This window comes from Cyanistes caeruleus, chromosome 26 (genome assembly GCF_971803275.1).
Source record: "Cyanistes caeruleus chromosome 26, bCyaCae1.hap1.1, whole genome shotgun sequence".
Taxonomy (NCBI): Eukaryota; Metazoa; Chordata; class Aves; order Passeriformes; family Paridae; genus Cyanistes; species Cyanistes caeruleus.
In genome coordinates, this window is record NC_141726.1 from 5613381 (window position 1) to 5637213 (window position 23833).

At 49.4% G+C, this 23833-nt stretch overlaps 2 protein-coding genes and 1 long non-coding RNA gene across 9 annotated transcripts; 2 read left to right on the forward strand and 1 right to left on the reverse strand.

The window, feature by feature from the left end:
• Window positions 1-322: 322 nt before the first annotated feature.
• DHDDS (dehydrodolichyl diphosphate synthase subunit) lies at window positions 323-11167 on the forward strand. Of its 7 annotated transcripts, none has more exons than XM_086863346.1 (9): window positions 323-536; window positions 1518-1601; window positions 2384-2500; window positions 3041-3183; window positions 3789-3905; window positions 4083-4184; window positions 4827-4941; window positions 6051-6158; window positions 9012-11167. In XM_086863346.1, exons 2-9 carry the CDS (start codon window positions 1539-1541, stop codon window positions 9246-9248), a joined length of 1002 nt encoding a protein of 333 aa, XP_086719472.1. In that variant the 5' UTR covers window positions 323-536; window positions 1518-1538; the 3' UTR covers window positions 9249-11167. The 7 variants fall into 7 exon arrangements, with proteins under 7 accessions (XP_086719472.1, XP_086719478.1, XP_086719474.1 ...); XM_086863352.1 differs by having other exon boundaries at window positions 1523-1601; XM_086863348.1 differs by having other exon boundaries at window positions 524-618.
• Window positions 11168-11980: 813 nt separating this feature from the next.
• HMGN2 (high mobility group nucleosomal binding domain 2) lies at window positions 11981-15654 on the forward strand. The gene is made up of 6 exons (XM_086863355.1): window positions 11981-12343; window positions 12970-13014; window positions 13405-13434; window positions 13976-14026; window positions 14341-14436; window positions 14789-15654. Exons 1-6 carry the CDS (start codon window positions 12329-12331, stop codon window positions 14822-14824), a joined length of 273 nt encoding a protein of 90 aa, XP_086719481.1. The 5' UTR covers window positions 11981-12328; the 3' UTR covers window positions 14825-15654.
• A 3577-nt stretch (window positions 15655-19231) lies between these two features.
• LOC147649287 (uncharacterized) lies at window positions 19232-21924 on the reverse strand. The gene is made up of 3 exons (XR_015279308.1): window positions 21886-21924; window positions 20783-20952; window positions 19232-20673 (listed from the first exon to the last, which is right to left on the reverse strand). It is a non-coding gene; the product is annotated as an uncharacterized LOC147649287 (long non-coding RNA).
• Between the last annotated feature and the right edge of the window lie 1909 nt (window positions 21925-23833).

Sequence of the window (23833 nt, forward strand, 5' to 3'; positions counted from 1 at the left end):
TACTTTTGTTTTTCTCCCCTGGGGCTGAGGAGCCCAGACCCCAAATGGGGGGTACCAGGGGAGGGAGGTTGTGCTGGAAACCTGCAGCCCCCCAAAAGTGCCCCAGCCCTGTCACAGAAACCTGGTTTGGGTAGAAGGGACATTAAAACCCATCCAATAATCCCCCTGCCGTGGGCAGGGACATCTTCCCCTACCCCAGGCTGCTCCAAGCCCTTCCAATCTGGCCTTGGACACTGCCGGAGATGGGACAACCAGAGCTTCTCTGGGCGCCCAGTGCCAAGGCCTCTCCACGCTCAAAGGGGGAATTTCTTCCCAATTTCCCGCTGCCCTCGCTCCCTTTGGAGCCATTCCTGTGTCCTGTCCCTCCCCCTCTCCCCGTCCCCTCAGGGAGCTCCCCACAGCCCCGCCCCGCCCCCCCCCCCGCGCATGCGCGACCCCGCCCACCCCGTCGCGCACCCCCGTGGGCGCCGTCGTGTGACGTAGGCGGAAGGGCGCGTCACCCTCCGGCGGAGGCTGAGGCGGCGCCGCCGGGGCAGGTACCGGGACCGGGAGCGGGACCGGGAGGGACCGCGGGTAGAGCCGGGGCTTACCGGGCACGGCGGGGGCGATGCGGGCGGGGTGTGTTTCCTTCCGCCGTGTCTCTTCCGCCGGCGGCCGCGTCCCTCCCCTCACGGAGCCGGCGGAGGCCTAAGGGACGCCCCGTCCCCACCGTGCGCTTCCCGCCTGGGAGGGCCCGGGGTGGCTCCGGGAGCGGAGTCACCCTCAGGGGCTGGGCGTGCGGGCCGCTCTCCGCTGGCTCCCTCGCTGCCGGGGACGGGATCCCGGGGGCTGGAGCCTCCCGGGGGCTGGAGCCTCCCGGCTGTGCCCGGCCGGCCCGGGGAGCGAGGCACGGCCCTCCCCGCCGTGCCCCGGGCCCGCAGCGCTCTGCGGAGCTCGCTCTGTAGCATGACTGTGTAAAACCGCCCGGGAAGGGTTGATTGCCATTAGCAGCCAGCGATGGCGTTGGGTGTGCTCAGCCCGAGCCGTGCAAGGAGAGCTTTAAGAGGTTTATGAGCAGCCCGAGGTTCAGCAGTTCATGTTTTGTGGCTGCAGCGGGGCTAGGGATCCCTTCCTGAGGGAGGAGGCAGAGAAAGCCCGCACGGAGAATGAGCTCATCGGTGTAACTCGATCTGCTGCTGCCCCTGGATGGTGGGGTGAAATCCAGGTGTTTGGGTCTGGGCTGTTTGTGCTGGTGGCACCCAAACCGTGGGGCTGTATGAACCAGTCCTGCAGGTCAGAGGACTCAGGGATGGTTTTCCTTGCACCACCTGTTGCAGAATCCACTCTGATGACACAGCTGGAAAATTCCAGAGCCTGTTTCTGAGCTTCCCCACTGCCTGCTTATCAAAGGACTTGCACAAACAATATAAAAATCTCCAGAGCAGCAAGTCAGCGCTGATTTTTCCCAGGTGCTTTGTTTGCTTTGTGCTCAAACAGTCACCTTTAACTCCTTTATTTTCGTCTTCCCTTTGGAAAAGGAAAGGAGCTCTCAGTAAAAAATGTCGTGGATCAGAGAGGGCGAGCTGACCATCATAGAGAGGTTCTGTGCCAACATCATTAAGGTAAGGGATGGATTTGGGTGGACTTTGTGGTGAAGAGCTGGCAGGTTCTTCAGGGTGGAGCTGTCTCTGTGGCTGCAGTGCTCTGGAAAGGGAGTGTTGTTGGCAAGGGTACATTTAGTGCTGGCACTGGATGTGAATCCATAAACTGCAGCCCAGGGTGGGAGATTACTTAGGCCTTGCCTTGCAAATGAGCAAGGCTGCAGGCAGTGCTTGCCAATAAGGATTTGTGCCCTTGCTGATGAAGGCAGGTTATGGGAAGGAGGGAAAGACAGAGGTCCTCGTATTGGGAGTTTAAGGAATGAAACTGAGTATTGGAACAAAAACTCAGCAGTTCCAGGAAAATTCTCTTCTTGCTCAGGCTTGAGACCGATGGTGCTGCCCTTGTGAGGGCCGGTGAGGTCAGTGGAAAGGAACACTTCTGTTTGTGGGGGGAAGCCCTATGACCTTTTCTTGTTTTCTCTGAAGTTAATTGTGTCTGTGAACAGGCCCTTGAGCTCTGAAATAAAAAGTACAGCATAAACCCCTGTGTGTCCTCGTCTGTGGCTGCAGCTGTTGCAGCGCTGAGCTCCTGAGCACTGCAGCTCTGTGTCGTGAGAGAAATGGGGAGGCCAAAGCTGCTTTTCAGCTTAGGCAGTTGTCAGCACTGAACTGTGTGTTTGGAGACCCTGAACTGGGGTTGCCAAGGAGGAAATGAGCACCTTGCTGCACTCCTGGGAGCAGGCAGGGCTGAGCTGTCTGTGGTGGACAGCCCTGCTCACCTGCTCCTTGTCCCTGTCCTCCAGGCAGGTCCGATGCCCAAGCACGTTGCCTTCATCATGGACGGCAATCGCCGCTACGCCCAGAAGTGTCACGTGGAGAGACAGCAGGGACATTCCCAAGGCTTTGATAAGCTGGCACAGGTGGGGAGGATGTTTTCTGCCTTTGTGGGGTGGAAGTTTGAGCTGGGTTTGCTGCTGGAATGGCATCCTGTGTTCCCTCCCTCCACCAGAGCCAGGCCTGTGTGTGGAGCTGATATTCACCATCAGGATTCACAACTTCAGCTCCTCCCTCTCTCTGTTATCTTGCAGAGTTGTTCTATTCAGCTATTTTTTTCCCTGTTTTGTGCTCAATTAAAATATCAACCTTTCAGATCTCAAGGCTTTTATTTCTGTGAATCAGGTTGACTTCCTTTCAAAAGGTTTGAAAGCTACAGTATTACATAATTTATAAACCAATGTTGCTTTTCCTGGCTGTATGAGTCCCCTGTGATGGATTCCCATCCTCAGGTATAGATATTTTCTTCCTGTTCTTCAAAATGAATCTGAAATTCACATTTAAGGGTTTCATCTTCTTGATGTTTTCTTTTGATGCAGTCCTTGCCTGGTGGGAAACCACGGGAAGGCTTTAGGTGGAGAATTTGTGTCTCCCTGGCCTGATTGTTACATTTTGTCTTCTTGCAGACACTGCGGTGGTGCTTGAACCTGGGCATTCGGGAGGTGACAGTTTATGCCTTCAGCATTGAGAACTTCAAACGCTCCAAGGAGGAGGTGGATGGGCTCATGGACCTGGCCAGACAGAAGTTCAGCCGCCTCCTGGAGGAGCAGTAAGAGTCCCCCTTGTCTGTGTCCCACAGGGTGGAACTGGAGCAGGACACCACGAATTGCAGGGATGTTACAAGCTGTGAGAATGGATTGAGGAGAGCTTTCCCCACCTCCAGTCAGAGATTGGAGGGGCTGTGCCTGCCTGGGTGGGGTGTAGAGCTCTGTGCATGCACACTGCCCCTGCACACCAGATTTGTGACAATCCAAACCATGGGGACAAGGACAGCTTTCAGATAAACACAGCACGATCAGAATCCCAGAGTGCCAGATGTTGTTTTCATTTCACATCAAAGCCTTGTCTTAATTTTTGGTTAGAGGTGCCTGGATGGTTGTTCTAAGCTTCCTTAGGTAGGGATACCTGTTCTGTGATCATTTCCTGCTCCTTTGGTTGTACCTGTACCTCGGGAACTGGTGTGGGGAATGATCACCGTGCCTTTAGGGAACGCTTTGGGATGATCAAATCTCAGCCAGTTCTGCACACCTGAAAATCATTTGGTGGTTTTGCCTTTCTCCAGTTCCCAGTTTTGCTGAAGCTGTGGGTGGATGTTGGCACTTGTGCAGTAGAGACTGATGTGTTTTCTGTGGTCCCCACTCTGGTTGGGTGCAGGGAGAACCTGAAGAAGCACGGGGTGTGCATCCGTGTCCTCGGGGATCTGCCCCTCCTGCCTGTGGATATCCAGGAACTGATTGCCCAAGCTGTGCTGGCAACCAGGAACTACAACAAGTGAGTGACACTCAGTCTCAAGAGCTGACACCTCACGCCCTCCTCCTCTTCCTGAGGGCTGGGACTTGTCAGGCATCCTACACCTCTTTTTTCTTCTTGGTCCCACAAGCACATGTCACTGTCATCTGCTAGACCTTCCCAGGATGAGCCTTTCACATCTTTCTTTCCTCTTTGCAGGTGCTTTTTGAATGTCTGCTTCGCATACACATCGAGACACGAGATCAGCAATGCTGTCAGGGAGATGGCCTGGGGGGTGGAACAAGGACTGCTGGAACCCAGGTAACTCTTGGCTTTCTGTGAGAGGCTTTTGGATGAATCCTGCCTGCCTTACCACTCACACTGCATGAGAAACCTCTCAGAAGCCAAGTGGCTTTTAAATAGATCTCTTTAAACCAGTGTGACTGGAACAAATGACTTAAAGCTACTATGCAATGTTTGGCTTTTATTATTTCAGTTACCATGGTGATAGATACACAACCAAGACAGAAGAGAAATTAGGTCTGTGTCTTAAGTTAGTTTAAATGTGAAGGCAGATTTTATGCCACAACAATTGGCTGCTTGGCTGACAGTCTTAGCTATGAGGTCAAACAACAGATGAATCATGAATGCTGCACTGTTCCTCCACCCTGAAGGAGAAGGAGTAGTTACACTCTGCTGCCTGCTCCAGATGGAAGCCCTCACAGTCTGCTTCCACCACTGTGTTATGTTTCAAAGAGCATGGAGTGGGATGCTCTGGGGGCTGAAATAGCATTTGGAATAGCCTGTGGAGCAGACAGCAGTGTCTGTCAGAAGCAAGTTGATGACTGTCTGTGGTTCAGTTTTAATTTGCAGCCCTGAGTTTAGATAAAACCCCTTAATTCTGGTTTGTGCCACATCCATCAGGTCAGGAAGGGGGTCTGATAAACTGTGTCTGTCTTTTAGTGACGTGTCTGAATCGCTGTTGGATAAATGTTTGTACACCAACAACTCCCCCGACCCAGACCTGCTGATCAGAACCTCTGGAGAGGTTCGACTCAGTGATTTCCTGCTCTGGCAGGTAAAGTCTCTGTTTTCTCCTTGGGATATTCCATCTTTACCTGGTGACTCAGGTGCAAGTGGATGTGAGGGCTCTGAAACTCCTTCTGCTGGGGTTAGGTAACTTCCAGGATGGACTGAGTGCTGGGGTATCTCTGAGGAATCTTTCTTGCAGATCTGTGTTTGCCTAAAATCATGAATTTTCATCCTTTTGCTCCTCTCCTCACCTTTAGATAATTACTTGTTTGCAGAGAACATTTCAGTGGAGTTGCTTCAGCTGAAGCTCATAGGTTGTTTTACATGTACCGTTTGGAGCCAAAACCAATTGCCTTTAGGCAACCACATCAAATGTTCCCATTCCAAATTATTTAATTGGCACGTTCTCAGAAGTTGTCTGGCCCAAGCTGTGCTTACCTACCAAGGTATCCCCTCTCCTCCCCCTATTTTTTGGCACACCTATACCCTGGATGGGTGTTGATGCTATGAAATAACACTTTCCTTGCTCCTCTTGGTGGTAGAGGAGTCCTGTTAAGTGTTGGATTGTTTCAGCAGTCATCACAGGAATGTATTTACCTGAAACTGTGAGGGACTTGGTGGCAAAAATAGGTTTTGACTTGAAATCTTTCATCATCCAGCTCAAGGATATCTTCAGTGCACCACAACTCTTGGCTTCATTAAACAGTTTAAATTTCATGAGTGGGCAGTAAGGAATATCATGAGATGTCATTTGAAGAATGGCTTAAATGTCACGTCCTGATCCTCAGTTCAACTGTTATTCCCTTAGCCTTTGGTACTCCACTGTTGCTATTTTAGTTTTTTTATAAGTCTGTGATGCTCAAGCTATTAAAAATACCTCTCTGAAGAGCAACACAGCATTAGAAGGAATCTGCTGATGCCTTTGCAGGAGTGGATGGCTGGTGTCCCTGCATTAAAAATGGACTAGAAGGATTCTACACTGTGCAATTTCACACTCTCCTAGCTGGTTTTGACCTCACTTTAAGTAGAATCTGACAACACAGCCTAGGTAAAACCTTTGTGGGGAAAGTGGCATAGTTTGCACAATAGAGTTGCATCTTAATGACTTTTTCTCTTGCTCAATGATTAAATTGTTGGTGGTCTTGCTTTCTGCAGACATCCCACTCATGCCTGGTGTTTCAGTCAGTCTTGTGGCCGGAATATTCCTTTTGGAACTTATGTGAAGCTATCCTCCAGTTCCAGATGAACTACAGTGCTTTACAGGTAAGGGAGCCTTGGAGAAGTGGAAAGCCCAGCTCCACAGCTGGAGATCAGGTGAGAGGCTACAAAGTGGGAGCAGTGATTGTTAGCTAAGATCTTGTTTCAGTAGCAAACTGAACTTGTTGCTTCTCCTGTAGCCCTGTGGCTTGGTACAACATCTTGGTGTGTGGGCAGACTCCTCTCCTTTCAACAAAATATCCAAAGTCAGCATTGTCTCTGTTCCTCATTGCTCATTCCACCAGCTGGAGCATCTGTCCCAGACCTCACACACCACCAAGTGAACACTCCTGCTCTGCCCCAGGGTGAAACCTGCCAGTTCAACTCAGACACTTCATCAGTGCTGTAAGCACATGCTGCATTCACACTGGAGCAAGCAGGGGGTACTCACATGTTCTCCCTCTAACTCCACTATTGTTTTCAGGGTTGTAACAAGTGGGTTTAGAGTTTCCTTTCTGGGAGCTGAAGTGAGGCTGCCTGAGCTCTGAGTCTGTGGACAAGTGTCCTCTTTCTGGTGGGTCCAGATGTACCTGCTGAAGGAATTGTTCTTGTTGCTCACTGACATTGTTCCTCTCCTTTTAGATCTGTTGCTGTGAGCTCTCCCTGACCTGGTTCTGATACAGCTGGCCAATTCACTACTGAGACAGTAGTTTGGCTATTTTTAAGCAAAACAAGTGTGGGAGCTGGAACTCTTAATGGAGAAATGTGGGGGGGCAGGAGCTCATGACTGGCAGAAGGACTTCAGAGTGGCAGCTCTTAATTTCCACCATATCTCGCTGCTGAATGTGTCTGCTCCTTAATTATTTGGGTCCTCTTTTTAAAGACAGGCATCACATTGCCCTTTTCTACCTTCAGGGACCTTGCTCACCCCTGAGAGTTGTCAAAGAGATTATAGCCAGTTGTGGTTATGGCTGAATTTAATCAAGTGCAGCCAGTCTGGCAGCATCCAAACTCTCCACGTCCTTAACCTCTTTTGTTCCTATTTCTGGCCCAAGTCTGCCCTTTTCCTACCAGCAATTCATTGTATTAGTACAACTAATGGCAGTTCACCTTCTGCACGAAGAGGGAAGCAAAAAAGGCAGTAGTGTTTGTCATTGCCATGAGCTTGGCCTCTGTCTGGAACAGTAAGGTCACTGTTCTGACTTTGCTCCTGGTGCTGGTTTCTGACAGGCAACAAATGCAGCTTCTGTTCCCAGCTATTCTCATCTTTTCTTGGTTCTGGTTGGTGGCTGGATGTGTTCATGCCATGCTATTATCAAGGTTTCTCATTGTCCACATTTGTCCTCTGGTCAGTCTTCTCCCTCTAAGAGCCACTTTGCAGTGTCTGAGGCTGCCCTTTTTTTCCAGGGAACCCTCACAGTTGTGCAAAGGGAGGACTTCTCCCTCAGAGGAACTGAGAGATTTAGGAGCTGGATCTTTTTAAGTTTAAAATAGGTGATCTTGAAATCCAAAAGAACTCCTGAAGCAAATTCTCTTGGTGGAAGAGTTGCTGTCAGTGAGGACGGTGGGGCTGGGGGGGACTTGCTGAGAAGCCAGAATGTTTTACAGCAGCTGTGTCTGCTTTGGGAGTGTGCTGCTGCTTTTGGGATGTGGATGGGCAGCAGGATGGAGGGGGCCACAAGGTACAGAAACCCCACCTCGATTTGGAGGTGGTGAAAGATCCTCCATCAGCTCAAACAGCATCACTTTTAATGGCTTCTATTTTATTTCCCAGCCTGTTGCTCAGGGGACTCTCCCAGCTGCTTGTTGCTCACCATGGAGTCCCAGAATCAGGCAGACCCTGCTTTTGGTAGATCTCAGGAAGGAATGCAGGTGTTGGCTGGCCAGCCTGCCCCTGCAGTGGTGAGCTGAGTCTTTCTGGGCAGTAGACAGGATTGCACTTTGAGGGTGGAAGTCTTCTGCTCAACAGGCTGATGATCCCTGCAGTTCAAGTCAGCCCTGGAGTGCATCCATTCATTGGGTTTGCAAGGGCTGGGGATATTTCTGTCACATTCCCAGCACAACAAAAGCCAATTTCCAGAGCATAGCTGCCTTGGGCTCAAGAAAAGTGTGGGGATGAATGAGTCAGGCTCTCATTAGAGTAATTATTCTTCTTGCTTGTTTGAAGGACCAGCACTTCCCAAGTGTGTGTGTGTGTGTGTCAGTTTATGTCACAGTGACCAGTTTTACAGTTTTTAAAAATAGAACTTTAATATTCCTGCCTGCTGATGTGTTTTGGCTGTTGGAAGCTGCAGGCCAGGACATGTGCAATAAGAAGAGATTGAAAAGTGATGTTCTACAACAAAATATTTCAAATACTTGAAGGGTAGACAAGGATGCCTTTGCCTTTCTCCTGCTGTGTCTCAAGCCAGTACACTCTCAGATCACAGAAATTTGGGAATGCTGAGCTTATTCCTGCTTTTGTTTTAAAGCTGATTAGCTGAATACTGGATCATCTCAAAGAATTGCCCTGTAAGTCATGTTTTGGAATCCCCTAAAACCTTTCAGCAGCCAGGGGAATAGGATCAAAAAAGCTGGGATAACACTGGTGAGGATAAGAGTGTGCATGTCTGGGATTCACAAATTTTTCTGTAGCTGTTCCTCTCTGATTCCAGTATCTGAGTGTTTCCCACAATCTGTCCTGACTTTTATCTGTTCTGACTAGGAGTTAATGTTCTGAGCAGAGTTGTATCATGGAGGGAAGGACTAGAAGGATACCCCTGTATTTTTTGTAAGCAGTCAAGCAGGCTGCCTCAAGGTGGAAGAGGCAGACCCAGAGGCAGCCTTGAGTGAACCTGCAGATTGATGGCCAGGCAGAGGCTGTTTGTCCTGAGCTGAGAGGCCTGGGAAGGTGCTAACACTCGCTGCTTTTCACTCCAGAAGGCCAGAGACTCCTACCTGGAGGAGAGGAGGCGACAGCAGATGGAGAGGGACCAGGCTTACGTGACCCAGAAGCTGCAGCAGGAGGGGTGCGCGTCCCACGGAGACTCGCGGCGCCGGCGGACGCTGCTGCAGAAATGCACGGCCCTGCGGGAGGAGAGGATCCAGGGCTTCCTGCAGGCCCTGGAGCACAAGAGAGCCGACTTCTTTGAGAGATTGTGTCCGGTGTCTGCATGACACAGGTGCTGGGCTCTGGGGAACGCAGTGTTCAGAGGGAGCAGCTGCTGCCCAGAGGGACTGGCTCAGCAGGGTCCTGCCGTGGGCACCCGGGGCTGCTCCAGGACCTGCCCGAGGCAGGGATGGGTGCTGTGAACTCTCCTGGTCTGTGATGCTGCTGAGGAAGGTGATGCTGTCCTGTGTCACCTCCCTGCCCTGGTGACAGATACCTGCACCCTGCTGGCTCCTTGACAGGCCAGGTGTTCCGGTGACAAGAAGTTAACTGCAATGAGCCTCCTCCAGTTTTCTGATTCCTCCTGAACTGGCCCAGCCAAACCAGTTCAGTCCTGTTAAATCAGTCTGGGCTTGGGTTCTTTCCATGGCTTTGCAGTAGGGAATCTTCTGTTGAGGTGTCCTCTGCTGTCCCATCCATAGAGCCCTGCTTTCTGCAGGGAGAGGATTATTCCTGGTGTCAGGGACATTCCCCACTGCCTACTCAGTGAGAGCATCTTGTCTTTTCCCCCCCTGACTCTGCTGGGTTGGGTGTATCCACTCCAGGCTTCCAGGGAGCTGAAGGAAGGGTTCCCAGCCTTGCTGTAAAGAAAAAGCTGCTCCAAAGCTTCAGCAGGTTCTGAGATCTCTCCTGGGCAGTGTCTTTGGGGAAGCGCAGAAGATGCTGGTGTTGGGCCACACTGACCTTGGGAAGGGCTCTGAGCAGGCAGGAAAAAAAGGATTGGTTGGGAATGAACCTTCTCAGGAAGGAAAGGAAATTGGCTAAACACAGGTGATCGCTACCACATGCCAAACCCTCTGAGGGTGTTCCAGGGAATGAGGGTGGGCTTAATTCAGGAATACAGTAGCCAAAACCACCAACGTCTGACCCCGGCCAAAATGGTTCAGAATGATATTAAAGGGAGTGGCTGGAGCAGCTGTGGAGTATTGTTCTCAGTTTTCCATTGGCAGGGAGATGGACAAGCTGATTTCCAGGATTGTTTCTGTCTCTGATTCCTCCTGGCTTCCGTCCCCATGATCAAAATACCTGAAAATGTCTTGATTTTTGCTCCTGCTGCACACACAGGTGTGGCTGTACCAGCTATTGCTGGGTTTGAAGTGTTTCTTCTTACCTCCAGGTGAAAACCACAAAATGCAGATTTAAAAGCCTTGTGCACTTGGCCTGTGATTGTGAAGAGAAGAACTGTGTAGTCAAACTGGGAATAAAGTATATTCATACCAAAGTTATTTAAAAAATAACCTGAATGTTTAAAAGTATGTAGAGCTGCTTATTTTAAGGTGTGATGAAGCTGGAATCCAGGTTTAATATAATAATATTTAATCTGTGACAGACTCCTGCTGTGATTCCTGTTAGCCTGGGAATGATTTGAAGGTTGTTTTTACAGTGTAGTGTGAGCAGTTTTCTGATACCCCAAGGGAAGCTGTGTGCAGGTACCACCTCTTGTGTAAGTAGCAAAGAGAATTTGGATAAAAATGTGCTGAGATGATGAGAGCTGTTGATTTTAAACTTCTTCCACTGCATTTTATTTTCTCCACATTTCAGGAAACTCTGGAAACAGTTTACTCTCCATGAGATGGAAACTCTCTAGTCTGCTTTACCAAGCTGATGGGGAAACTCTTCTACTCAAAAAATGCATTTTTGCCTTAAGAAAAAACAAAAACCAAAAACTTTCCATTGTGTTATGACTCTACAGGTGACAAAAGCCACAGTGGTGGCTTTCCACAAAGTACTGCTCCTCTTGCAGGGGAGGTAAGTGAAGGATCTGGTTTATAAAATACTTGTATGGAAAGTTTTAATCCATTTTATGGAAGGCATCACTGGAGTAGGGGAGGAGGAAGAGTCCTTCAAACAGTGGCAAAAGGTTCCTGTTACCTGACTTTGTACATTTCAACTGCATCAGTTATTCCAGTAAATGCAATTGCAGTTATTTCCCCTGTGAGCCTTCCTTTGTTAGAGGGTGGAGATGAGTTACCTGGGCAAACACAAGTTTCAGGAGCGAAATCTGTGGGAACAGAGCCACAGGCTTCTGTCAGTGAGAACTGAACCTCCACCATTCATTTTTATGGGTTGAAGATGGGAAAAATCTAAAAAAGCCCGAGTTTACCTGGGCAGGGAAAGGGGGAGGAAAGGTTGTTCCTTGGGGTGTTTTTCTGAATGAGGCTCAGCTAAAAAGTGAGAGAAGTCAGGGCCACAGTGAAGTGGTGATGAAGATGTTTAGCTGGATTTGTAGCACAGGGGCTGTGACCGTGCCAGGTGAGGAATGTCCCCTCCTGGAAGGAGCCCAGCTTCCCGACTCACTTGGCACAAGCAGCAGGCACCTGTGTGAATCCAGTTAACGTCATTTTATTGCCTTTTAACATTTTTCTCTCTTCTTCCAGCCCTGCCGCCTCCTTCTTGGGATACAGCTCTGGGCATCTCCCGTGTTTTTGCAGGGAAAAAGGGTTCTCGGTGGTTCCCCCGGGAGCCCCTCCCGGCGCGGGGGCCCCCGCGGGGCCGGAGGTGCTGAACGAACAGCTCCGCTCACCTGCGCGCGGGATCGCGGCGGGATCGCGGGGTGGGGGTGTCCCCCTTTCCCCCGAGCCGCCTTTCTCATCCCAAATTTTCACCTTTTTCCCCCAAAATTTTTTCCATCCCTTCCCCCCCCCCCCCCCCCCTCCGCCCCCCGCGGGTTTCCCGCGCGCGCGCACGGAGCGGGGGGGGGGGGGGGGGAATGGCGCGCGCGCCGCCCCCTCCGCGCGCCCCCCGAGCCCTCCCTCCTCCCTCGGCCCCACCCCACGTGACCCCCGCGGGCCAATGGGCGCGCGGGGCGGCGGGGATCCGGCTGGAACCGGTTGGGCCGCGTCCGGCTCTATATAAAACTTTATAAACACCCGATTCCAATTAGTGGGGTCGGGACCAGCGCAGCCCGCCGGGTGCAGCCCCGCTCCCCGCACCGCTCCCCGCACCGCGCCCGCAGCCCCCCGCGCCCAGCGCGCCCGGCTCCCCCGCCTCCCTCCGCCTGCTCCCTCCGCCCCCTCACGCCGCCCAGCGCGCTCCGCTCTCCTTCACACATACACACACGCTCACACACGCGCGCACACACGGAGCCATGCCGAAGAGAAAGGTACGTGGAGCTGCCGCCCCCCACTCCCGGTGTCCTCTCCCCTCTCACGGTGTCCTTTTCCCCCCCTCACGGAGCCGCCTGTGGGAGGGGGGGCGGGACTACGCGTTCCCCCCCCCGCTTTCGGGGCGGTAACGGAGGAGCGAGGCCTCACCGGGGGTGGGGGCGGCGCGGGGCCCGTTACCGGCGAGGGCCGAGGGGGCCGGGGCTGCGGGCGGGGCCGGCGGGCCCCGCCGGTCCGAACCGGTTGGTTTTGGCGGGAGGTCGGTGTTGAGGGGAGGGGGGGAGGGGAGCGCCGGTGCGGGGCGGGAAAGGGCGGGAAGCGGCGGCAGAGCTTTGCCGCCAAAACGGCGGGGGCGGGAGGGGGGGGCCCGCCCTGAGGGGGCAGCGACGCCCCCGCACAAACCCCGCACACCGCCCGGGGAGGCGGCGGCTCCCGCCCCGCCTGGGCCGCGTCCCTGCGGGGCTGTGCTCCGGCATCCCCCGCCCCGGCCCCGCGGGGAGGGGCCGCTACCCGCCGAGGGTGGGATGGGGATGTTCCCCTGGAGATTCGGGAGGGTTAAAATAGCGGCTGGTGACTGAAGAGCCTCTCCATCACTTGTTCCTACAACCTGTGTCCGTGTCCCCAGGCTGAAGGAGAGACCAAGGGCGATAAGGCCAAAGTTAAGGATGAGGTAAGAAGTTCAGTTTTGAGAAAGTTGGATCATCAAGTGTTTCCGTTGGAAGATGAGGTTTAACATCATCAGAATAACTGGGGAGTCGGGGGGAGGGTTGGTCTCACTCGGTTCTGACTTTCCAAAGTCTTAACTGTTTTCTAACTATGAGAAACCTACTTTTAACCATGAAAAACCTACTCCACTATCCTGAGCTATTAGTAATTTCAATGGCATAACCTCATGTTTCTTGAGAACACAGAAAAAGGGAACTACCACCTTAATTTCTAAGAACTAAAGAACTATAAACATAATGGGGGTTTTACTACTTTGGGAAGAGAGCAAGTTTGTGAGATTTTGAGAGTTCATATTCCATGTCATTTCAATAGAACTGTTCTCCTTTTCCAACAGCCACAGCGGAGATCAGCGAGGTTATCTGCTGTGAGTATCCTCTTGCTGGACAGAGATGTCACAACGCTTGGTGGTTTTACACATGACCACTGGGTGTGTAAATGTGTGTCACAGCTGGAGGTGAAAATTAAGTTCCTGCCTTAAGGACCTGCCCCATTGTGTGGTGCTATGGGAGTGGTAAAATAATGGACAAACCAAATAACTGCTGCAGTTTCAAGTGTTCTTTACTTGCTTTCCTAAAACTCAGATATTTAGCCTGAGTATTTTTTTTTAAAAAAAGTAGTTTGTTTTTCTGGAGCAGGACTCATCACACAGGCCTGGACTGCCAGGACAAGGGGGAGGGGTTTCCCACTGCCAGAGGACTGGGATATTGAGAAGGAATTCCTGGTTGTGAGGGTGGCAGGCCCTGGATCCCTGGCAGTGCCCAAGGCCAGGCTGCACGGGTCTGGGAGCAGCTTGGGACGGTGGAAGTTGTCCCTGCCATGGCAGGGGTGGCACTGGAGGGACTTTAATGTTCTCCCAAGCCAAACCATTCCACGAGTCTCTAACACAGGTTTTCTCTCCCTTGCAGAAGCCCGCTCCTCCAAAGCCAGAGCCCAAACCTAAAAAAGCAGCTCCAAAGGTGAGTTGGGTCAGGGCTGTTTGGCTCATGGGTGATGAGGTTTGGCATTGTTGGCACTAACAACAACTAACAAACCTCTGGTTAACAGCTGTGTAGCAAGGAAATGGAGCTGCATAAAGCTGAACTGAAAACCTGCAGATTTTACAGAATTTGCATGAGAAATACCAAAGTGAAGGCTTCACTCTTGCTGTCAATCCCTTAACAAACAAACATGGGTGTGCTGTGTTCCTTTGGGGCCAGCACCCCTCGCTCAGCGGCTGTGGCTTGTGTTTGGCTGCTGGGAGCTGACAGCAAATGTTGTCTTGCATTTACAGAAGAGCGAGAAGGTGCCCAAGGGGAAGAAGGGAAAAGCTGATGCTGGCAAGGAGGGGAACAACCCTGCAGAAAATGGAGATGCCAAAACAGACCAGGTATCCCAGCAGCCTGACGTGCTCCAGGATTGATTCCTTTCCCTCTCAGACCAGGACAGCTCTTGTCCTGTGGCAACGCTTACAACACTTCACACAGATGGGGTTGTTGGTAAAGAGTTAAAGTTGTCTGTTTGCCAGGGGATGTTGCCACATGGAAGTTACTGTTCTTCTGTAAAGTTCTCAAAGCAACTTCCAAGTTGTGTTTGACAGCAGCACAGATGTTAAATTTAATTTTATTAACAATCAGAGCTGTGCAGCCCAGAGGGGATTTGTTGTGCTCAGGGTTTTGCTGTTTATAAAAATGAGTGTCCATTTGTTTAATGTGTTGACTTGTTCCCCTTTTTCTTTCCAGGCACAGAAAGCCGAAGGTGCTGGTGAAGCCAAGTAAAACGTGTGAATTTTTGATAACTGTGTACTTCTGGTGACTGTACAGTTTGAAATACTATTTTTTATCAAGTTTTATAACAATGCAGAATTTTGGTTTACTTTTTTTTAAGCTATGTTGTTAGCACACAGACCGCTTCGTTGTTGTGTTCTGGGGGGTGGGGGGACAATGGGGACAAATGTCATTTAGTCTATTTCTCAAAACCTTAATTTTAATAAGAAAAGCTTTTGCCAGTCCCCCAGTTTTTGGAAGAAGGGCCCTTCCTGCAGGGAGAGAGAAGGGATTCCCCCATGCTGCGTGTCAGTTATGTCCAGGTGAACATCAGAGCTCCCAAGATGCTGTTGCCTGCTCCAAATCCCAATGCCATCAGTTCTCCTTTGGTGTCTCCTTGTTTGCCCAGAGCCCGTCACTCCAAACCACAGCAGAACTGGCATTTTGGGACCTGCCACACACTCGTGAGCCGGATTTCTGGTGTCCAGTCTGGCTCAAAAAGGAGCTGCACTTCCTCTTTTCTATTGTGGATCCTCAGATACAGAAACCTGCCTTTAAATTTTATTTTCCTCTCAAAGTCAGGGTGGGTTTGTGCAGAGTTGTCAGACAACGTGCGGATGTGATCGTGTCCACCCTCACTCTAAACTTTGCCCTCTACAAGTGTGAGCTGAAGATTTTAATGGTTTTTAGCAACTTCTCCATTTCAGTAGTCCACAAAGGGAGGGGAGTTTGACAGTTGTTGTAAAATGTTGCAGATTGTAGCCCATGTCCTGCCTAAATTACCATGATTGTTCATGAAAAGTACCTTTAATAAAGCTGGATACGGTTTGGCTTGGACTGTTCTTGATGCTCTCTAATTTCTCTTGCCTTTAGTTCACTTCATGTGGTTTAAGAACATTTGCTGTGTGCATGTCTGTGTTTGTGTTTTCATTCAGATAATTAATTGTAATTTACACCTGAAAAGCGAGATTTCCTTACCTAAAAGCGAGGTTTCCTTGCCTAAAAGCTAAATCCCTGCAGGATGTTTTTAAAGTCTTGGCTTACTTGGAGGCTGAAAATGGAACATGTAAGTGAATCTGTTGAGATAAATTATCTTTATTTTCTAAAATGTAGCACCATACAAAACAGGGAGGAATACAGTGATCTTGCAGAGAAAAGTCAATTCTGGTGAGCTTTTCTTGGGAGTGAAACCAGAACTGGCTCCATAAAACTGATGATGTGTTACATTTCTGCACTTAAACTTGAATATTGTTGCTCCTGCTAATCGAATCCAGACCTGGCTGGGGTAGTGACTAAGCAGGAGACGAGATTTTTTTGGAGTAAAAATGCACCATTTTTGTAGTTGCTCCTTAGACTCCAGAGCAGAGCCAAACCCAAACCCCCCTGTGGAAACGTCTCCTTCAGTGACTGTCAGATGGAATATTTTTTTCCATCTTTTTTTGGCTTTCCCTGGGATTTCAGTGTCTGTTTGTGATTAAGTTCAGTGACCTGTTTCAACCTGTGCTGATTTCAGAGGGAATCCAGTGAAAACGAGCAGGGCAGAGTTTCACATCCAGAAATTTCCGATGTCAGGAGCGCTGGAAGCGTTCTGCACGCACAAAAAAGGCGGTTTGGGATGTACCCCTAGGAACTGCTCTGTTCCCATAGCTGGTATGTCTCACAGAAAACAAATCATGTTGAATAATCCTGTTTAATAATCTTCATTAAACCCCACCCAGAAACAGCCACCAAACCCCTGGGGTGGCCGGGCAGTGAGATGTGGAAAAGAAAATCATCATTAAATCTTAAAATCAGCAAGTTGGAAATAGCCTACCTTGCTTTTGTACAGTCTTAACCATCTACAAGTGAACAAATGCTTCCAAAGGAACTGGGTTTGAAGGGGTTGCCAGTGGCCAAGGTGCCAGCTGGAATGTTTTGAAATTGCCTGTGTCCATGGCTGGCTGGGTGACCTCTTCACCCTCGTCATTAAACATTAATGTTTATTAATAACATAATTAAACAAAAAAGTGCTGCTAACAAAGGGGATCTCAGGGCTGCTCTTTATTAAAGAAGTTAAGGAGTAACTTTTCCATCTTTCCACCCCTCAGCAGCCTGTGTGGTTCCTTGCAGGATGTTTTCTTCAGGAAAGTGTGAAAATAGTGATTTTAAGCAGTGTTTGCCACCTGAATTCCTCTGAAAGCAATGGATATTTTCAGTGTTGGGATTCCAGGGCTTGCTCCATCTGAGGTGCTTCCACTGGATGTGCCCTGCACTGCTGGAGTTATTGGTCTGTTGGGCTGGACTCGTCAAGGCAGGGCTCATCTATTTCTCCTTAAGCAAACAGAGGGTGAGGGATGCTGAAGCCAGTAAACCCAACTAATTAGCTGTGTAAATTAAAGCTGGGGAGCAGGCACTGAGCTGCAGCCCGTGGTTAGAGGCACCACAAATCTGCATCGCTGCCTGCCAGAATGCCTGAAGCTGAGCAGACACTTCTCTGCTAAATTGTAATCATTTGACATGGAAAATTGTCTCTTGTGTATCTGTTGGGAATGGGATCTGTGCTGCCAGGTGCAGTTAACAGGCTGGGCTCTGCAGCAGCAGATTTTGTCCATCACATCCAGAGTCCAGAAAGTCACCACTGGTAACAGAAAGGCAAATGAGTTCTGTGCTCCACGGCAGGCCTTGAAGCTGGGCACCAGAATGGCTTCAGTCCATGCAATATTAGGGCTCTGCCACTAAATTGTTTCTCTAGTTATTAATTTCAGCACAAGTCACCTGGGAAATAGGCCCAAACTGCTGTTATCATTTATTTGCCTCTTAATTGGTGAAGGTCCAAAGAACGGCCAAGTTCTGCACAGGGCTGAAGCCTTTGGGATGCTGGAAGTGGATACTGGGATGAGCCTTGTTTTCCCAACACTTCAGGATTTTGCTGGGGTTTTAAGAACTGAAATTAGTGATAAATTACAGAGCAAAGTCTCTGGACTCCCCCCAAAAGCAGTGACAATTAAACTGAGCAGAAGTTAATGTGAGCAAGTGTTCACTTCCCAATATCCTACAGAACATTTCCCCCAGCCATGGTTTATGTTAAACTGGACGTGGATTGGGCTAAAACCCCTGAGAACAGGTGAGCTGGAGAATTCCCCAGGGCTCCCCTGGGATTAACAGTTTTTGATTTCAGAATCATTTCCCCCTGCAGCAGTTTTCCTTTTCCCTTCACAGAGCTCAATCCTGTTTGGAAGAAGCCACAATATCCTCCTCCCATCCCCAAGCCCTGCCACGGGTGGGCTGAAAGGGAACAAGGAAGGAAAATGGACTGAATTCAGTGAGTGCATCCAGAGGATATTGAGCTGCAGGATCATTTGTGTCAGAAGAATCACACAGCTTGATGGCACAGGGATTTCATTGTCCCTAAATCATCTCAGATATGGTAATACCATACCCAGGGACTAATATTGCTGACTATAATTCCTGAGAAATGGCACCTTCTCCTGTAGCTGGTGGAGATGAAATGGAGGGTGAGTTAAACTCACAATTTACAGAGTGTGCTCATCATTTGTAAGGGATGGGAAGGAGATGGCACAGAGGGAGCTGTGGTTGAGTAAAGTTGATTGAGGCTAATAAAGATCTTTAGTAAGTTCACTTTAGAAGATTTCTGATATGAAAGACTGGGCTTTTTAAAGACCTTTTATTAAAACTATTCTGTCACTTTTTTTTTTTTTTTTTAATATATTTTAACCATTTCCTTACAAGGGGAGCCAGAAAATCTATGGTGTGACACAAGAAATAGGAGTAGAAAATTTCAGGGAAAACTTCCTAAATGTGAGACCTTTTAAAATGCATTAAAGCCTCCTAAAAAAATTACTTCATTGCCTTGGGTACAACAAACCAACCTGGAGAAAGAACATAGGAGCAGTCCCAGGATGGCTGAAGATGGCCCAGGTGTGGAGTAGGTACCACCACTTTCTGCATTTTGCTGGACACATAAACCCCACAGGAAATTTCTGTTTTTCCCCTTCTAAAGAGATTTGACAGTAGATTTAACTTTTTCTCACTCAACCATCCCACTGAGATTACTCTTGGATTTTGAACAAATTTCCCTGCAGGCAGCAGAGCTCTGCCCTGCTCTGGAGTTTGTTGGTTGCTGTGCAGAGGTGGGTGGATCTGGCAGTCTCCTCCTGGAGAGGAGTTACTATTAGATTACTATTAATCTGGTTCCTCTGGATTAGTGTTTCAGCATTGCCCAGACAGCTTTTGTTTGCTTTTATTCTAATGAAGTGGTGTCTTGGTGCTTCTTGTTGGAATTCAGTCTTACCTCAGCACAAGAGCTGAACATTCCTGTGTTAGGGTTCTGAGTTTAGCCTGAGGACTGATTGTAAACTTGGGCAATTAAATTAGCTTTTCTCATCATTTCCTTCTGACTGGGGATAAAAGCAGAGGTGGTTCCTGTGCTGGGGGTGTTTGGTGGATGGGTTTTGTTGGCCTGCAGCCCGGCTGGAGGTGCCCATCTTTCCCTGCCATTCCATGATCCAATTCACTTCCACGCTGCCAAGCCCCACAGAGAAAAATTCCCTCCATACCGAATTAATTTCTCTTGCAAAAAAATATCCAGGATTTATTTCAGAGGCGAGCTGGATCTGAGGCAGGGGAAGGCTGGATTTGGCAACCTCCCGGTGCCTCCTTGCCACAGCCCGGTGGAGCGGGGATTTGCGCGGGGCTGTTTAGCTCATTAACACGCTGTGATTAACAGCCTGTTCCTTCCCTTGGCCACACGGTGGTACCAGGAAACACGGAATGGGGCTGGGAGGCCAACAAGTGGCAGGTAAGGTGCAAAAACGGCTCAGCAAACCTGGGAGGCGGCAGCCCGGGCTCTCACAGCCTAATTAATGAGCTTAATGAGCTGCAAAAGCAGCTCTGCCCCAGCAACCTCCAGCCTCTGCCACCCTCAGAGACCAAAACTCCATTCCCTCCAGCACTGTGAGCCCTCTCTGAGCCTCCCTTTCCAGCTTTTGTTATGGTTTTACTCGAAATCCAGACTGACTGCTCAATTCCTCATCGGTTTACAGGCATAGCTGACACTGAAAAGGAATTTATCCATGTTACATCAAGCCTTTGAACTTAGGCTTCCCATGGTCTATTTTAAGAATCGCTGGACCATTCCTTTTCCTCCTCAGGCCATTATTGCAGCTGCTGTGGCACATGTCCTGAAAGTCTGAGCCTAAAACTAGAGCTGCCACTCTCCATCTCATCTGTCCTCAGCTTGGGAAGGGATACTTCATGCTAAACCCAGATTTAAATAAGCAGCCTATAAGCCTGGTCTCTTTTAGGTTTATTGGCACAAACATCTTCTATCAGACTTCAAGCTGAGGTCACAGAATAAATGGTGATGTTGAAAGAAATCATACTCTAGTTATTGAAAAGTTTCCTGCGCTTTTTGTGTTATTTCATTTTGCTTTTGTGTTCCAGTACTGGAGTGTGTGCTTTTGCTCTGCAACCCAAATCTAGGAAATTGAGCTGTAACATCTGTGTTAAGCTCCTTAAAAGTTTAGCCAGAGTGATTTTTCTGATGCTGTGAAACTCTGGGCTCACTTTGCCAGCCAGCAACTTTTACCTGCATTGTATTGAAGACTCCCAGAATGATATCCTGTATTGTGCTGAAGCAATGCTTCCAGCTGCTGGTTTTCCTTCACCTTTCCCATTCTCAAAAGCCTCAGCCATTGGGCTATCTCCTCTAGCACATGCTTTCCATGTTTATCTTTTCCAAGGATGGTGTTGAAAGCTGGGAAGGAAGCGGCTGCTTCCCAGAGCTGGCAAGATTGCAGGGAAAGCACTTTACACCTTCTTGACACTTCCTTGAAATGGATGCAAAACGGAAAGATGAGCTCCTGGTAAAGCAAATTCATCCCTCTTGTTCAGTTCTCAGTGCCTGCTCGGGGCAGGGATTTATGCATTTATTGGGGTGGGGATTTATTGGATAAAGTGGGCAAAACTCACACAGAATTACAGGGGAAAATCAGAAGGCAGAGATTTCCAGTCCCAAGTGTAAGTGCTGTGGCAGGAAGATGTAGAAAATGTTGAAACCGAGTGTTTCAGGGACATCTGAGTGTGCTGATGGAACTTTTCTTCAGGTCTCCACTGAGCAGTGGTAGCTGTAGATAGCGAACCTGCAGTGATTGTTCTGAGATCAGGGAAATGAGCAGGCCAGGGTTCCACCCATCCACAGCCAATTGTTGGGAGTTTGGTTTAGTGATTAACTCAGTGAGGGAACAGCTTCCATCAACAAAGCAGGGCTGAGCCAGCCTCCAGCTCGTGTTTGGGGAGGAAAGGCGGGGCTGGCCGGGGCTTGGAGCAGCCTGGGGCACTGGAAGGTGTCCCTGCCCTTGGCAGGTGAGCTTTCAGGTCTCTCAAATTCTATGAAATTCTGGTATTCTATGGAAACAATAGGAGCTGGCAATGCTGATAAAGCCTTCCCTCCTTCCCCCGGAGGAGGTCGGGCTGGCACTGACGTGTGAGATTTCCTCTCCTGTGAGCCTGCCCTGCACTCAGGAGCAAACAGATTGTTCAAGATAAAGCTCCCCAATGTCAGCCCAAGGTCCTCGGCACATGCTGCGCGCCTGGAGCCGGGGCTGAGCATTCCCAGGTTCCCATTCCCATTTAAACTCCGGTTCCTGGGGTTCCTGCGGGCTGAGGATGCCGTGTCTGAGCGGGTGGTGTTGCACAAGCACACGGAGGTGAGGACAGAGCTGTGGCTTCCCCGTGCTGCTCTCCCCAGCAGCTCCCGAGCTCCTGTGTAGCTCCCTGTGCAGTGCCGGGCTCTCCTCAGCAGAGGGAATCGCCCTGCAGCACCAGCTCTGCCACCCGCGGCTCCTGCACATTAATCACAGCCCCCCATCCTACACTGCCAGGAAAAACCCCTTCTCTCTCCCCCTGGCTGCTGCAGGACCGGGAGGGGTAACACCCGCTCTGTGTGGGCTGCTTTGCCTCGTTCTTGAGCTTTGCTTTCCACCCCAACCCTTTCACTTCACTGAAAAATTCATCTCTAACACCGTAGTGCTGATATTTAAACCCATCTGATTTTGTCTGAATAGTGATGATACCTAAAGCCGTGCCTGTATCTTCCTCTTCTGAAAGCTTCTGCTGGTGATCTTGTAGAAGGGACATTTATCTGCTGGTAATTGACTCCCCTATTAACTTCCAACTGGCAAACAGCTGCCAAAAAACTCTTTTCCATCTCTGTTGATCAATAGTCCCTTTCAACAAGTATCTGGTGCTGCAGAGTGTTAACAGCTAATAGCACTATGATTCTTATCCTATTTAAAGGGCTGCAGCATATCTCAGAGTCCTTATATCTAATAGAAGAGTTTTGAGTTAAATATTGTTACATCTGATGTTATTTATTATCCATTTCTGACACACTGACCCTTTTTCCATCCTATCTTGTGCTGGGCCACTACCACAGGGCATTTATCTCCAACATTATGCCAGTGGCTGCTTGGGTTGAGGGGGAAAAGGATTCTGTGCAGACTGTAAATAGAAAAATGAGATGGCAGGACTGGCCAGCAATGTCTGACCCCGGGTTTGGAGGAAGGGGTGAAAGGATTTCAAGTCCTGGTTTTGCTGTCACTGAAGTCAGCAGCAAATCCAAACCTCCTTCCAGGGCTGGCGCTGTTTAAACTGCCTCTGGTCAAATCCTTCTTGGCATAAAATAACATCCTCTGAGGCTTTATCTACCCACTGGATGACAACTGATTAATCAAGTTTTTACTTTGTAAATTACTGTTACTCACTGGCTGGGGATGCACAGGACAGCAAAGCAGAGGCAAACAAGAGGGGACATGCTGGAATTCTGGGATATGAACCTGGGGACACATTTCTTTATAAAATTCACATTTCTTTATAAAAGAAATCTTTAATCCTTAATGGTAAAAGTGTGAGCAGCACTGCCCTCCCCTCTGCACCGTGACAGAGGAAAGGCACAGCCACAGCATAAAGAGGTGGCTTCCATCACAAGGGTGCCCAAAATTTACAGGAAGAAAGATAAAAGTTCTTGTTTCTGTTGCTAGAAATGATCTTTTCTGAGAAGCTCAGCTGTATGACAGTGAAGGGAGAGCAGCACACAAGAATCAGGCAGGTGGATTTGTAGCCTGCTAATGGAAAACCCTTTGGGCTGAGCTTGGAGTGACTGGAGGGGCGCTGGGAAATGATTCTGCAGGAGGATTTTTCTAATGGAGGATCAAGTGTGTCCTCCCTCATCAGCAGAGGTGTTGAGGACTCCTGCTAAAGCTCCCAGAAATGCACCAAGCCTCTCCTCAGACAGCCAGAAAAAGCCCAGCTGGACAGTCTGATACTTGCTCATGAAGGAAAGAGCAATTTCACAGCAGCAAAGTACCAGCCTTGCATTTCTGACCCATTTTATGTGTGCTGTGAGACATGCAATGCTGCAGAGATCCAAGAGCCTCCCTAAGCCCAGAGTCTGTTTGTTTGGGGTTTTTTTGGGAAGCTGATGAGGGACAGATAGATTTCCTTTTTCCAGGGAATCAAATTTCTGCCATCACTGAACCTGTTGTGCCTTTTGTTCAGTTCCCAACAAGGAACCCATTGATCCCTCTTTGGATGGATCTCCTCCCTGGCCCTGAGTCTCACCTGTGCTCTGCACTGCCCCAAGCACTTATCAAATACAGAAACAATTGTTATTAGAAGAGACCTGTTCCTCTCTCCCTAAATGAGAAAGGTACCTCTTTTCCCCTCCTCTCCAAAAACCCGTGCTTGTGTTATGCCTTCCTACCTGATACCATCAGACATTAGGCCAAAATATTCCTGGCCAGGATAATTCCTCATATTTTTGAAGTTTATTTTTATGGTTACTTTGGGATGTGGCTTTTGAGGCTGGATGTGTGCAGTGAGGGGACTGGGAAGTGAAATGCTGCCAGTCATATACTGATCTGAAATCAGAAATAAAGTTTGGGGTCTCCCTAAGGAAAATCCATTTCTGTGGTGTTTGGGCTTCTCATCAGGATTTCTGAAATTTTCTTCCAATTCTAAAAT